The sequence below is a fragment of the Drosophila willistoni genome (genome assembly GCF_018902025.1).
Source record: "Drosophila willistoni isolate 14030-0811.24 chromosome XR unlocalized genomic scaffold, UCI_dwil_1.1 Seg105, whole genome shotgun sequence".
NCBI classification, from domain to species: Eukaryota; Metazoa; Arthropoda; class Insecta; order Diptera; family Drosophilidae; genus Drosophila; species Drosophila willistoni.
This window is the reverse complement of record NW_025814054.1, coordinates 2,742,076-2,755,978: the sequence shown is the minus strand read 5'-3', so window position 1 is coordinate 2,755,978 and position 13,903 is coordinate 2,742,076. Positions and strand designations below refer to the sequence as shown.

The window sequence follows — 13,903 nt, the reverse complement described above, 5'->3', positions numbered from 1 at the left end:
ACAGGACTACCTCTTTTTTGTGCTGGATGTATGGTTGGAGTTAAAGCAATTTAATTATTTAATTAAAACAGCATTAGGAAAGATAAAGGAGCAATACTGATATAACGGCAAACCCGTATATTTGATGATTTTTTAAAAATCTTAAACAAAGAGCGACAGAAAACGTAACCGAAGTTTTCTTGTTGCTTTATTTGCAACACAAGTCTGATACTAGATGGTTAAGGTTTGGTATATTACCAAAGGGTTAGTTATTCAACGGTATATTTATTTCTACAGCTCAATCTTTAGAAAACATTTGCCCTGACGGTACATATGTATGTGGGATTTTTTCTCAAGGGAAAGAATTTATGGAGTATCCGTGCTTACCAATTATTTTTCATTAACATAAAACAAGGACTACAAAAGATTCAGATAGAGATTGACTTTGAAAATTTATTTAAGTTATTCGCCTCACTGGCTAAGAAGCTATGATATTAAAATAAGCATTGGCCCCACTGTGCAGCGGTGTTACATTCACAGTGCTGCAAAATGTCGAACGTTTCCCCGTATTTACCCGCATAACCGAACGTTTACCAACACCGTGGCAATGAAAATAACAAAACGTGCAACATAAAGATGCCCACTGAAATCGAAAATCTAAATCCCAATGTCTATGGCAAGATTAAGGAGCGAACCGTCACCGCAATAGAAGCAGATGAGAATGTGCCAGATCCTTTCGATAAAAGGGAGATTTTCGGTGAGTGTACAACAACCATTAACAAGTTGAAAATAATCAAAATAAAACCCTGTTCATATCAGATCTCATCCGCCACATTAATGACCCGGAGCATCCACTTACACTTGAGGAGCTGCATGTGGTCCAGGAGGAACTGATACGTATCAATGATTCTCAGAATTCGGTGCACATCAATTTTACTCCCACCATACCACATTGTTCGATGGCCACCTTGATTGGCCTGTCCATAAGAGTCAAACTGTTGCGATCTTTACCCACACGGTTTAAGGTCACAGTGGAGATTACTCCCGGCACACATGCATCCGAGTTAGCTGTTAACAAACAGCTGGCGGATAAAGAGCGTGTGGCTGCTGCCTTGGAGAACAAACATTTGGCTGAGGTTATCAATCAGTGTATATCAGCAAAGGGTTAATGGTAACGAGCGAGATGGAGAATTGGCTGGCGGATGGAGAACGACAGGAGAATAAGTTTAATATTAGTGATAGAATTAGAAAATTGTAGAAAAAAAAACTTGTTCGTAATTGTACGAATAAATTATGTTGTACCCTAACATTTTACAATCGCATGTTTCCTTTATTTCTATAGATATGTCTATAATTTTTAAGACTTTATTAGACTACATCTATTACCATCTTTCATAGGCAAATGAGAAGAAAACTAAGGGCAAGTGTTTTTAATTTTTTTGTTCTATGCACTGAGTTTATCCTTAAACACTTGACATTGTTCACTTATTGATTGTCAGATGTAATCGTGAACAAACAGAAAATTACTTTATCGTTTAATTATAATCTAAACTACGCCTTCACAACAGCATTTAAATGTTAAACGGTTCGACTACAAAACAGACTAAATTTGCTATTATGTTTAAAAAAATGTATATATGTATATTTTCATTTCTCCAAACTATCGTCTAAAATAACGTTTAACAAAACACAGCACTTGTAGTGAGGGGAAAGGGAATTTGGGTGTGGGGTTGTGTAACTATGAACTACTACAAAATATATTGTTACTGCTGTTTAGGCGGCGTTGACGTTGGATCCTTTACACGTCCAACTGTGTGGCCAGTATGAGGCTGCTGAACACTGCTGGCAGTGGCGGTGGAAGATGAGGCGTATGCAGTAGTAGTGGCAGCGTTCGGTTTTGGTTTAGTGGGATCGTGCTTGAACGTCTTTACCATTGGTCCCTTGCCGGCCTTGGCAAAGCGTATTTCATCCAAACGTTGACGTTCTTCTATTTCTTTGGTAATTTTCATGTTGTCCCATGCTTTAGAAAGAGATAAAGAAGAAGGAAATATATTAAAGAATTTGAAAACTTTACAAATATACCCTTTGAGCATACTTACATTCTTTCATACCGCCGACAAATCCCTTTTTCTTTGCTGGCAAGGCACTGGGTGCATGTGTCAACATCTTCTCTATTTTAAAATAATCCCGCACCGCTGGAATTCTCAATATGGCTACTTGGCCAAGGGAAATAAAGTTACTACACGCCCAATATGTTAGAATAGCAGATGGGAAGTTCATAGTAAAAGGGAAAATCACCAGAGGAAGAGCCCTTAGAACATATTTCATTGTATTCATATTGGCAGCCGACAAACGAGCACTGTCCGTGCCAATTTCAATTGTAAGATAAAGTGTAGCCGATGTGATCAAAGGTAATAGATAGAAAGGATCCGCCAAGGTTAGATCCTGAAACCACCAAAGTCCTCCGTCTCGCATGGATTCAACTGGGGCATTGGCCATTTGCCTGAGACCCATGAAAAAGGAAATGAATAAAGGAGCCTGAGCCAAAGGCACAACCATATTCTTAAGAGGATTAACGCCCTTCTCACGCATAAACAACATCATTTCTTGGGCATAGCGAGCCGATTCAATGGCATTTCCCGATTGCCTAGCCTCAGTCATTTTGAGCTGGAGCAACTGCATTTGTGGCATGTTGTTACTCATTTTTGCTGAATTTCTTTGGGCTACAATGACCAACGGGAAAATCAGAGTACGAACAACCAAAGTGCCAATGGCAATGGCTCCCCACCATGGTATATCCCAAGAGCAGTGCAGAACTTCCATACAATTCTGTACAATACCCACTGGGGTGTAGCCACCCAATCCAATAGAGGCGAATGTGGGTTCACCTGCTACACTAAGAACTTCCATTGCATCTGTTCCGGTGGAACTGAGCAATTCGGTGGCAGCAGGGACGGCTGGAGGCTCTGGTATATCGGGTAAGTCCACCAGCTCCTTGGTAGACACGGATTCCGGCAAAGCCACAGTCTCAGCTACCGGCGTTGTGTTACTAGCATATCGTGGAGTCATTCCCAGTCCCACGGATGATGACAGCAAGAATTGTGGTGGCAGGGCCATAGCGGCGGGCCTTACGTTTGATCTTATCGCCAAATGCATATCCCTCTTATTGCAGCTATTGCTGCTGGCCGGGATCTGTTTGTGGAATTTAAAATTTTGAATTTTAGGTTATGTCATACATTGCCCATCTCAATGAACCAAGAGCAACTTGGTATGCTCACCTGTGTGGTCAATCGCCAAGCGTTTGCTGCTCTCCATATATGTACACGCTTGGCCAGCATCTTTCCAGACGAGCTTCCACTTCCTTTTGCACTGTGATTTTAATTTAAAAATTGTTATTCTTAAATTGGTCGACTTTGAATAATTTTACTATAATGTTTGCTATCGTAAGACACAAAAAGAGAAGGCAACAGTGTTCGATAGTTAAACGATAAGTCTTACGTGAAGACTGCTTGTAGCGTAAGCAGATGACGCAACGTAAGATACGATGCACGTTATAACCATATGTTTAAGGCGCGTAAATTTAAGTATACTCGTACTTTAGTATACCGGTTTACTTTCAATTTAGTTTTGATTTCTCTCTTTCTTTCTCTCTTTACAAAAAATTTTGTTTTCAATTTTGGCTCAAAAATGTTGTTTGTAATCATTAATAATTCTTAGCCAGCTGAGACTTCCACTTTAAAATTAAAATATACAAAAAAATAAAGCTATAAATTAAATTTTTAAGTTAACAACATTAGTTGAACAATTACATGACAATGTTTAATTTTATATATATATATACGTATATTCATTAAATCGTGAATATATTATTAAAGCCATTAAATAAAATTCTTATGATTATGTATGAATTCCAAAAAAAAGTCAGAAATAGTTATGTTTATTTTACGCTTATATAAATGTTAAATGTCAAGTTATGCGTCACTTATTAGGTTAATCAAAATGCCAAAATTTCATATTCAAATATTGTGCCAAAGCTTAAAAATTTGACATTTGTTTGGATTTTATTAGACTAATACATACAATAAAAACCATAACACAAAAGACTAAATTGATCCAACTAAAGGAACTTAAAATAAATTTTAGTAAATCCATAAGAAATAACATAAGCTTTAATATTATATAAGGAAATTTTGATTTGAATATAAACTATTAAACATATGCTAGACTAACTTTCTTGTACACAATTTGTGTCCTCCCTCGAAAGTCTTTTCCGTAGATCGTGGAATACAAATAGTTTTCTCTTGATTCGATTATTATATTATGATAAATGTTTATACATACACATGAGAGTTTTAAAATTATTAATTTTACAATTAGTTAGGGCAATTAAGTTTCGTTATGTTTTCCTCTATCATTTTAAAAACGATACACATTATAAGATCTGCTTGACAACAATTTATTGCAAAAACATATTTTTGCACAAAACTGAGTTCACCTCGCCCCTCATTTGCATTAGTTAATAGACTTGAGAAATGATATGGCAATTAGTTTACCATAGGAATCAGTGTGAATTATTGTAGCCGCCAAAAACAGCAAAAACAAAAAAGCGCAGGGTCGGAAGTTGCGACAAAGTTTCTATACCCTTAAAGGTTTTTATTATAACTTTTGCCCTACAGTCGTCAAAGTGGAAAAACGTTTTATCTCAAAAGAATTTCTGACAAAGAACGGCCTACAAACTTAGGCTGGTCGAAGATTCTTTCTTCTAAGTCGTTGCAAACTTCTGACTAAAATGAATATACCCTTTTTTGCAAGGGTATAACAAAAGCAAATGCAAATGTTTGGACATGCAAATAAAATTAGATTATTAGATGGGTGAATATGTTTCAAATATGTATGTATGTATGTAGTCCAATAGTTTTCAGCTTTTTGGTGCTTCTGTTGCTCGATCGTTCCCAAACATGCCCACATAATTATTCTTTTATTAGAATCCATTAGCTAAATTATAACTAAAATTTTCCGTGGCATATGATTAGAGGAGGCTACCATAGATGTTGCCACAAAACTTATTTGTTTAAGTCGCTTACGATTGCAATAATATAAGGTTAATTTCCTAGTTAAGCTTTTCGTTTAGTTTTGACATTTTGCTAATTCTTTTTACTTTATTAAGCAATTCAATATCTCGAAATTTGAAAAAAGAAAACATGTATTTGAAACAGTATATGCAACGACATTTTAAAATTTGCATTATTTCTTTTATTATAAATGCATAATTAATAAATGGAAACAAGATATAGCTTTGTGTAATCCAATATCCTCGACTGTTTTAAAGTTTGAATAATTACATGGGCGGATTCAAAGGGGTAATATTGGAAGTCTGGACACCCCAACGAAATTCGAATAAGCTTAGACTTTCTATTTGCTTTTTATACCCCCAATTAGTAATGAATAGATAAATAATCATAGTGACATAATGCCTTTATCGAAAATTGAAGATTTATTTTCTAGATTTGTTGTTGAAAATTGTACAAAAGATGAAAAAGAATCGTGGTTTGACAGCTCTATTTACATTTTTGATTTTTCTTCGATCACGAAAACAATTAAAATAAATAGATAAACAATAAATAGTCATTATTTACTGTTAGAGTAATATTTTGTGTGTCATGTCTTATTGTTAATAATTTGAACCATTTGAACCATTCATATGGAACATATCCATAAAGAGAATTGAGTGTCCATGTGAAATGAACTTTTCTACATAACATATTAAATTGAACTTAATAACCTATAAAACATGTCCGAAAATTAGTTAATTTTAAAGAGTTTTAAATTTATCATTTGGGTTTTTATTTTTCTTATAATATTTTCTGCGAAAAATAATGAATATTATAATGAATATTGTAGTCCTTTTTTTGGCTAACGTTTAAGTTCAATTATTAAGATTAAAATTGTTTGTTATTTTACAATTAAGGCAATTTAGATAAAGATGTTTAGAATAATAACAAAAATATATTTCAGGGCAATGAGTTTGGACACCGATTTGATGAAAAAATTTGGCTAAACATATGTAGGGATTTATTCTCTATTTTCAGAGATTATACTTACTTTTAAGTGTTCATATATACATATTTGTATGTATGTATGTGTGGGATACCATTAATTAATTAAAATAATGTGTATGATATTTGTACTTCTTCTGTATTCTCTTTTGCCTGCCATAATTAGCCTTTAAGCAAGCAAAAATGTATATGGATATAGACAATGGTTATAAGCCCATTTAAAAGCGTCTTTGATTGTATTCAATAAAAATAAATCATATGATTTAAGTAGCTGCTCAAGTTTAATGCGTCTTCATGGCAGGGATGGATGCATTAGAGAGAGAGAGAGATTGGCCTTTTTCTTTTTTCAAAAGCGACATTCGAAATGTTTTCAATGTCAAAAAGGGTGTCATAAAATTCAAATTCACAAACTGGTGGGCAGTAAAACCCAAATAAGTATGTAACGATTATATATTGCCCCTAAAGCCCCATCGCCAGCCCCAGTCTTAGCCCCAGCCCTGTGGTTTTAATCGATTAGCATATCTATTCACCATGATTTCACTTTCTATGGTTTTGATGTGAATGCCTAAATTTACGGGTTCTCGTTCCCAAAAGAGTCTGGGAGAAGAATCAAGGTCAGATGAGACCTCCTATGATGTGATGCCTTAAGAAGATCGCCACATCTTTTCAAGTTAGCATATTTAGCACAGTGGTCGGATCTCAACGTATTTGTTTCTTCCATCAAGTTTAAAATTATCTTCAATTACTTAATTACTCTATTACTCATATTAGGTCCAGGCATATAGAATTGATCTATGAAGTATGTCTGAAAATTGAATTCTATCATTATGGGTTTTGGCCAATTTCTTTGAACTTAGCCCCACTGTTATTGGAGGTGTTAAAATTCTTAATTATGATAAAGAGGTGCCGCAGACGTTTTGTTTCTTCCGATAAGGCAAGCCCAGAGACAAATCCTGTTTTTGGTTTTAGTTTCTTCTCTTTCGGTTTTATGATACATATCTCAAATCTTGTGTTAACTATTAATTAAGTATTAACTCAATTTTATGGCCCAATTTGTTAAACGCATACATTTTCATATCCGAGACACAAAGACTAGAGACACGAAGGCGTCGTCTACAAAACTGGAAACTGGAAACGAAAAACTAACAAAATGTGAAAACCGAGCCACAGATCAAGTGGGGGCCATAAATTATGCAAAAAATATAGAAATAAATAGTTGTTTTTGGTTTGTCGTAGGTACACACATACACACACACACACACACATACACATGCTTAAAATGCATTTAATCAAGTTTCGGTTTTTTGGTCGTATTTCTTTTGCCTTTTTTTGGGTGTGCCGCACTCTGATCCGACATTGACATTGCCGCATGGGGCGATTGCTTTTAATTTTTATTTCTATGATAATGATGATGAGATGAAATGATGATGATTGTGATGGGTTTAGCTTGTTCGCTCTAGTTTGCCCAAAATTTCAAACTCTTTTTATTGTTATTCAGATTAATTTCCTGCACTTCGAGTCGCTGGTGGTTGCTATTAGCCGTAAAAGTTGTTTTTGGCTAGGCGGATCGGGTTGCCGGGTCGCCAACTATACATCGATAATTTACTATAAAATCGTTTGTCTACGCAGTCAAAGTCATCATATCCAATTGTCTAACAGTTCGAGAAACAACTGCCAACAACTTGTCAAAGATGTTCCGTTACGTAAGTAGTCCTCATCATCATCATCATCATCATCATCCAGTGTCTCCCCAACTGGTGCTCACCCTAAGGATACTTATCACTCTCCTGATTTCCTTAGGTACTTATTGCATCCGCTGTTTTGGCCTGCGCCATCGCTGCCAATCCCAATGACTACAATGCCTACGCCACCAAGGCCGCCTCTGATATCCGTCCCGATGGTGGATTTGAATACGTCTATGAGACCAGCAATGGTATTGCCGCCCAGGAATCGGGTGTTGGCGGAAATCATGCCACTGGCAGTTACTCCTACTACTCACCGGAAGGTCAACTCGTCCAAGTATCCTATTTGGCCGATGAGAATGGATTCCAGCCGCAGAGCCCATGGCTGCCAACCCCACCACCAATCCCTGCTGCAATCCAGAAGAGCCTGCAATACATTGCCACTCATCCTCAATACCAAGAGAAGTCCCAGAGCTCAGGACGTGTTTCGGGAGGTCGTTTCGGTTTCCTTAAGTCAATTGCCGGTTAAGACAGGAAATTGCTAATTTTCAATATTAAGAAACCTTTTTTTTTTGTGTTCGGAATAAAAGCTTTAATGAAAAATTTCAAATTAAAACAAGAATGTTTAAGGATCGTTTACTACATTGCAGAATCCACGACAGAAAAGACCAACAAAACATTCCAGTGGACACTTATACAAGAATAGATATAATAGTTAAAGTGAAACACCTCTCATCCAAACGAAATGTCGTGAAGTCTATATTGATTTTGTGATTCGTAAAAGAAATTCGATCGCTGAAAGGGACTTCTTAGAATCCATGTACATACATATGTACTGATAATCGTTCAAAAGTTAATAATGTGATGTAAATCTTATGTAAATCTTATGGTGGTCATCAAAGATCAATGAAAGATCAAAGCCAAAAATATTAGATCTTTGCCTCAGTGTTGAAGACCATCAGAGTCAAAATTGTATCCAAGTACAACACAAGGATCTCAGGATCTCTTCAGAAAGTCATACAAGTTTTTTGCAGTCAACAATTGACACTTGTCTACTTGGCAAACAACATGCAATAATTGAATGAATGAAGTTAAACGTCAGAGAGACAGAGATCTAGACCTCCAATCTAAGAAATTAATCCTTGTGCTTGAATTTTGAAATACCGAAAAGTGATCTAAAATGCAAGAAAGTGTTCTCTCTAGCCGAGTAGATGAAGCTGATCATTAGGAGCTCAGAGTGAAGTTACAACTTGTTGGACGACAAAAAAAACTATTTTAAAAATAATCAAGAAAACTTGTCACATGTTTTAAAACTGTGTGCAAACATTCAGTTCAATGTGTTTCTATAATAATCGATATATTCCATTTGGTACATTCACAATTTTACATATTTACAGAATCGTTTGACCCGCTTTTATTTTGAATCCGTTTTCGAGATGTTAATGCAGATAAGCAGAAATAATTCTAATTTACAAGACTCGCAAGATATGTGTAATTTTTTGTTAAACTTAAAAGTCCATTTATGTCCAAAAACTGGACAAAAACCATGAACTCCTTGATATCAATCGATCTTTGTGTACAAGGACATCCAGCAAGCTAAAAGACATCACAAACGTTCTTAAAATGACCGAATTATGAGCACGTATTTTGTTTTTTGCACTTGTTTTTTTTTTCTATGTCCTAAATTCTACCCACTGGCCAAAAGCTGGACAAAACCCATCAAATCCTTGATATTTCAGCTCTTCGCAGGATTTTCGAGATGTCCTTTGCACCGAAGATAGACCTTGATGGTCCTTCCCAGGAGTCGCGAGATATTTGTCACTTTTTGTTAAACAGAAAAGTCCTTGTGTCTCAGTTTCCTGAAGGACTTTTCAGGATCTGTTCATGTCAGCGGATAATCAAAACCTACAACCTGACAAATGGACGTCTTGTTCGTTTTTTAAATGACTGAGTTATAAGGAAATTTATGTGTTTTTTGTGATTTTTGGACACTTTTCTGAGCAACCCACTTACAAAAATTCGACCAATATTTGTTGAAGGATATTCAAAATCAGAAAAGGATGTCCTGTCGAAATACATCAATGTCCTGCGGAGATATGGCATGGAGAAAGTTATCCTGTTTTCGATTTTCAGCTCTAGAGTCCAAAAAACCTGCCGCAGGATGAAAGGTTTTCTAGAAAGTCCTTGATGATCTCTATCGATTGGCATCAAAATAAAATAAAATTGAGGTCTCTTTAGGATGCAGTACAAACAATATTTTGAAAAGGCACTCTTTGTCAGCTACTCAAAAGACATTCGAGGATTTGATGATGTCAATCTACGTGGACAAGGACTTCAAAAATTCTCGCAACATTTATGGAAAGCTATTGAAGGCTGATAAGCTTCATTAAATATGCAAATGATTTCTGCCCCTCTATTTAGGTTTAATAACATTGAGCAACAACAGTTTTCCACTTTGTTGAGCTACACGATCAGCAATAGCAGCAACTACCTCAACAACAGCGTAAGAGCACAGGCTAAACATTACTCCAAATTCTGGGGAAGTTATTGAAATGGCCACTAAACAGTGTGTATCCACAGGGCTGCTGCTGCCGCAACGCCTATTGATAATATTATAGAAAATAAGTATGGGGTAAAACTAACAAGAGAGGAAATACCAGATGAACTTTGAAATGAACAGCATAGCATGCTATAAATCATGTGTAGCATACTTTTAGGCTGGTGCATTTTAACCTTTCAGTCGCATACCCGTAAAGAGGTTTGCTTTCCAAACTTTTTGCCATCAGTGGGAACTTCTTTGGCTTTTCATAGAGTTCGATTAGAAAGAAAAGATATAAATCATAAATGAGGGTCAAATTGATATGATGGTCATTACGGGGGATGCTAAATTTTTTATTCAATCTGTCAACTTTGTACTGAAAGTTATGTAAAAACTTGATTTTTTTTTAAATAACCAGAGAAATGGTAATTTTTAGATACATTTGATGTGTATTTTTAATTTTTTACTTTTCTCATTGGTTTTGGCTTACATTGAACCGCTTAATTAATATGGACGAATAGCTTAAGAACGAAGTTAAGGAGTACAAGAGTCGGAGTATGTGTATGTATATTCTGTTATCAATTGCTTCCCGAAGAAACTAAGAAGAGATGGGAGATATATGTATGTATGTATTGTGTCGTAAAACGTCCTTCAATAGGATCAAATGCTGTCCCAGCACCTTTTTTAAACGTTTATATCCCAATATCTATAGAGACTCCAACTAAGCTGTTTTGGAAATACGTTAATCTCACTCCCAAATTCCAAAAAGGTCCGACCAGACCCGTGTGTGCAACAAAATAAAATGATGATCTCTTTTATAAAGTGGAAAAGTATTTCATTCTTAGGGATTTTTTCTCCTTTTTGCCTGCTAATGACTGAGCTTAAGTGATAACATTTTTTTTGACAAAAAAATATAAATCTATTTGTGTTTGTATTTTTAATATGTACATATACATGGATGGTATTTGACACCCTTGGGGCCCATTCATTTTTGCCTGAATAAACACAATAAAACAAAACAAAATGAACAGAAGCTCTAAGTAAGATAGAAAATTTACGATGACACTCGTAAGGTATTTCACGTTCAAGTCTAAGACTGACGTTTGTATGTTTTTTGTTTTTTCTTTTCTTTTTTTCTTCTTTCATGATTTTTTCTTTTGCTATCGATGGTCGTAGTCGCATTTAATTAATAACAAAAGCCGCTAACCCAACCGAAATGACAAGCCGAACGCGTGTTGGCGCCTTAACAAATGTTTATTCATTATTTCGATTGTGTACCCTAACCACGGGAGACTTGTCCAAAACCTAATTTAGTTAGTAACTTAATAAATTCAAACAAATAAAATGGCAATTTGTTAAAAATTAAAGTATTTTTAATAAAAACAAAAACTAAAGTTGAATTTATAATTTTTGTAAATCTATTTTGCAGGGTATAGAAATGTCGTCTTTACTTCAGGGTATAAATAACAGACAACGACTTGGCTTTGAGGTAGCCAGAAGTTTTGCAAGGCATAAAAGCATATCCGACTGGGCAAAAAATCTCATCTCAAAGTTTATAACTCTTTTAGTGAATTAGACTAGTGTCTTAAGAATGGGAATTATGCTCAGAGGTTTTCCTTAATTCGGCCTATAATTACATATTCAACGATCGATAAGGAAGTTTATTTATTTTGTTGAAAATATTGATTAAGTTTAAAGTTAAAAGGTGATAAAGGTGACTCCCGATCTTAGCAAGTTGTACGAGTTATGAGAAGCTTATTGATGTTTGGTCCTGGAAAAAACTGGCGGATTCACTATTTGTATTTCTTTGGGGATTTTTCTGACCTAAAGCCCAACATAGATCAACACATTGATATCCTTAAATCTTTGTACGACTTCATTTATAATTTATTATGCGGTAATTAATATTTTTTCGTACAAAGAGAGTATAGAGAGAGTATAGAGACTTCGAGAATTTGTTTAATAAGTTAGCCAAGTGATCTTCAACATATTTTGCACTACTAATGGCATTTATTATGAATTTAAGTCAAGATTAGATATGAAAATATAAAACATTATTAGTTTGGAATTTATGTGAATAAATCTAAATCTGCATTTATGATTTTCTATATTTTTTTTGTTGTTGTTTTCTTTTTAAGATTAAGAAGAATGTAAAAAAATAAAAACGCTCTATGTATCTAACCATCTGTCTATCTATCGTGGGGCTGCACACACACGCACACAAACACACATGTGTATAATGAAAACAAATAAGCAGACTGAATTTTTTTGATCGTAAAACTCGGTCAAATTCATAATTTCGAGCAATCAAATGGAATATTGTTTTGTATCTCACATAGGTGTAGGTGTAGGTTTTACGTGTACGTGTAGGTCAGTCTGAATTGGTATAAAAACCGATTGCAAATCAAGTTTCGAAATCAGTAACAGTTTTCGGTTATCAGTTATCCACACAAAATGTTTAAAATTGTAAGTGAACATAAGTTTTCAAATCGAAACAATCGATTCTATTGCATTTGAGATATTTCAGGCACTTATTGCGACTCTGTTGAGCATCATTGCCATGGCTATGATGGTCCAGGCCATTGGTGACGAATCCCAGGCGGTAATAGTCCAATATGAAAATGAGATCAAGTCGGATGGCAGTTACAATTGGGCCTATGGCACCTCCAATCAGATACAGGCCCAGGAGAGTGGTGTGGGCAGCGCCTATGCTGCAGGATCGGTTCAATATGTGGCTCCAGATGGCCAGACGATACAATTGGAGTATACTGCCGACGAGCATGGCTATCAGCCAAGAGGCGCACATCTGCCCACTCCACCGCCCATTCCCGATTACATTCTGAGGGGATTGGCTTATATTGAGGCACATCCGTTTACTCGCATCCAGCTGAAAAAGTAGCCAAACAAACAAAACACTTAGTGATAATTTTAGACAAATTTTTGTTTCTTTTTTTTTAGTTTAATATTTTTGTTGTTTTTTTTTTTGTTGCTTAGTAAATAGTTGAAAAATAATAATAGCTTTTTTGTGGTTTTTATTTTCTATTTCTCTTTCTTTATTCTCTGGAAACAGTTTTTGTGATATAGTTGTTGAATTCACAATGATCAAACCGTTTTGCACTTTAAAAGTGACCAGAAAAAATATGAAGAATACTTTTGGGGGTCGTTCTGAATTCAGTCAGTAATTAACAAAATATTTAAGAATAAAGAAAACCAGAAAAAAAATACATATGGGGAAATGTTTCGAGTTCGGACACTTTAAGAAGTTTCCAAAAATCACATTGAGAACGCTTTGAAGATTTAACAAAAATGAGAACAACCAAACAATAGACAAAAGCTATCAGAATTTAAGGAAAGAGTTCGTGGAAACTCTGTGAAATGATTAGAAAATGAAATAGATTCTATAGAGAAGCCTAGTTGTGATCGTAGATCGTAGGGTAACCTAAACACAATGTACGGTAATAATCGTTGATGACAGCCAAATTAAAAACAAAAAGTTACTAGAGGTCAACTGAAGAAATTCAGTCAGGTTGCTTCCAGATCTACCAATAACAGCTGACCCGCCCCCTCATAGTGCCAATTATATAGCCGGCCAACTGTCACATCCAGCAAATAAGATTGATCATTAATTGGTTAGACTGTATTGTATT

The 13,903-nt window shown here is 35.3% G+C and overlaps 4 protein-coding genes across 4 annotated transcripts; 3 read left to right on the top strand and 1 right to left on the bottom strand.

The window, feature by feature from the left end:
* The first annotated feature begins 562 nt into the window (after positions 1–562).
* Positions 563–1,286, top strand: LOC6645982 (MIP18 family protein galla-2). Its single transcript, XM_002068866.4, has 2 exons — positions 563–736; positions 799–1,286. Exons 1-2 carry the CDS (start codon positions 616–618, stop codon positions 1,146–1,148), a joined length of 471 nt encoding a protein of 156 aa, XP_002068902.1. The 5' UTR covers positions 563–615; the 3' UTR covers positions 1,149–1,286.
* A 308-nt stretch (positions 1,287–1,594) lies between these two features.
* On the bottom strand, positions 1,595–3,627 carry LOC6646084 (mitochondrial inner membrane protein OXA1L). The gene is made up of 4 exons (XM_002068865.4): positions 3,478–3,627; positions 3,258–3,348; positions 2,079–3,171; positions 1,595–1,999 (listed from the first exon to the last, which is right to left on the bottom strand). Exons 2-4 carry the CDS (start codon positions 3,315–3,317, stop codon positions 1,743–1,745), a joined length of 1,410 nt encoding a protein of 469 aa, XP_002068901.1. The 5' UTR covers positions 3,318–3,348; positions 3,478–3,627; the 3' UTR covers positions 1,595–1,742.
* A 4,099-nt stretch (positions 3,628–7,726) lies between these two features.
* LOC6646083 (pupal cuticle protein Edg-78E) lies at positions 7,727–8,246 on the top strand. Its single transcript, XM_002068864.1, has 2 exons — positions 7,727–7,738; positions 7,836–8,246. The coding sequence occupies exons 1-2, from the start codon at positions 7,727–7,729 to the stop codon at positions 8,244–8,246; spliced, it is 423 nt and encodes a 140-aa protein (XP_002068900.1).
* A 4,570-nt stretch (positions 8,247–12,816) lies between these two features.
* LOC6646082 (pupal cuticle protein Edg-78E) lies at positions 12,817–13,155 on the top strand. Its single transcript, XM_002068863.3, has one exon. The coding sequence runs from the start codon at positions 12,817–12,819 to the stop codon at positions 13,153–13,155; it is 339 nt and encodes a 112-aa protein (XP_002068899.1).
* The last annotated feature ends 748 nt before the right edge of the window (positions 13,156–13,903 follow it).

What these genes read in the sequence shown, in the direction of transcription:
- LOC6645982 (XM_002068866.4), top strand. Translation starts at nt 616, where the DNA reads ATGCCCACTGAAATCGAAAATCTAAATCCCAATGTCTATGGCAAGATT. An exon ending in CGATAAAAGGGAGATTTTCG is followed by an intron (nt 737 to 798) that starts GTGAGTGTACAA and finishes TGTTCATATCAG; the next exon opens with ATCTCATCCGCCACATTAAT.
- LOC6646084 (XM_002068865.4), bottom strand. Translation starts at nt 3,317, where the DNA reads ATGCTGGCCAAGCGTGTACATATATGGAGAGCAGCAAACGCTTGGCGA. An exon ending in CTTGGCGATTGACCACACAG is followed by an intron (nt 3,172 to 3,257) that starts GTGAGCATACCA and finishes TTCCACAAACAG; the next exon opens with ATCCCGGCCAGCAGCAATAG. An exon ending in TGTCGGCGGTATGAAAGAAT is followed by an intron (nt 2,000 to 2,078) that starts GTAAGTATGCTC and finishes CTCTTTCTAAAG; the next exon opens with CATGGGACAACATGAAAATT.
- LOC6646082 (XM_002068863.3), top strand. Translation starts at nt 12,817, where the DNA reads ATGGCTATGATGGTCCAGGCCATTGGTGACGAATCCCAGGCGGTAATA.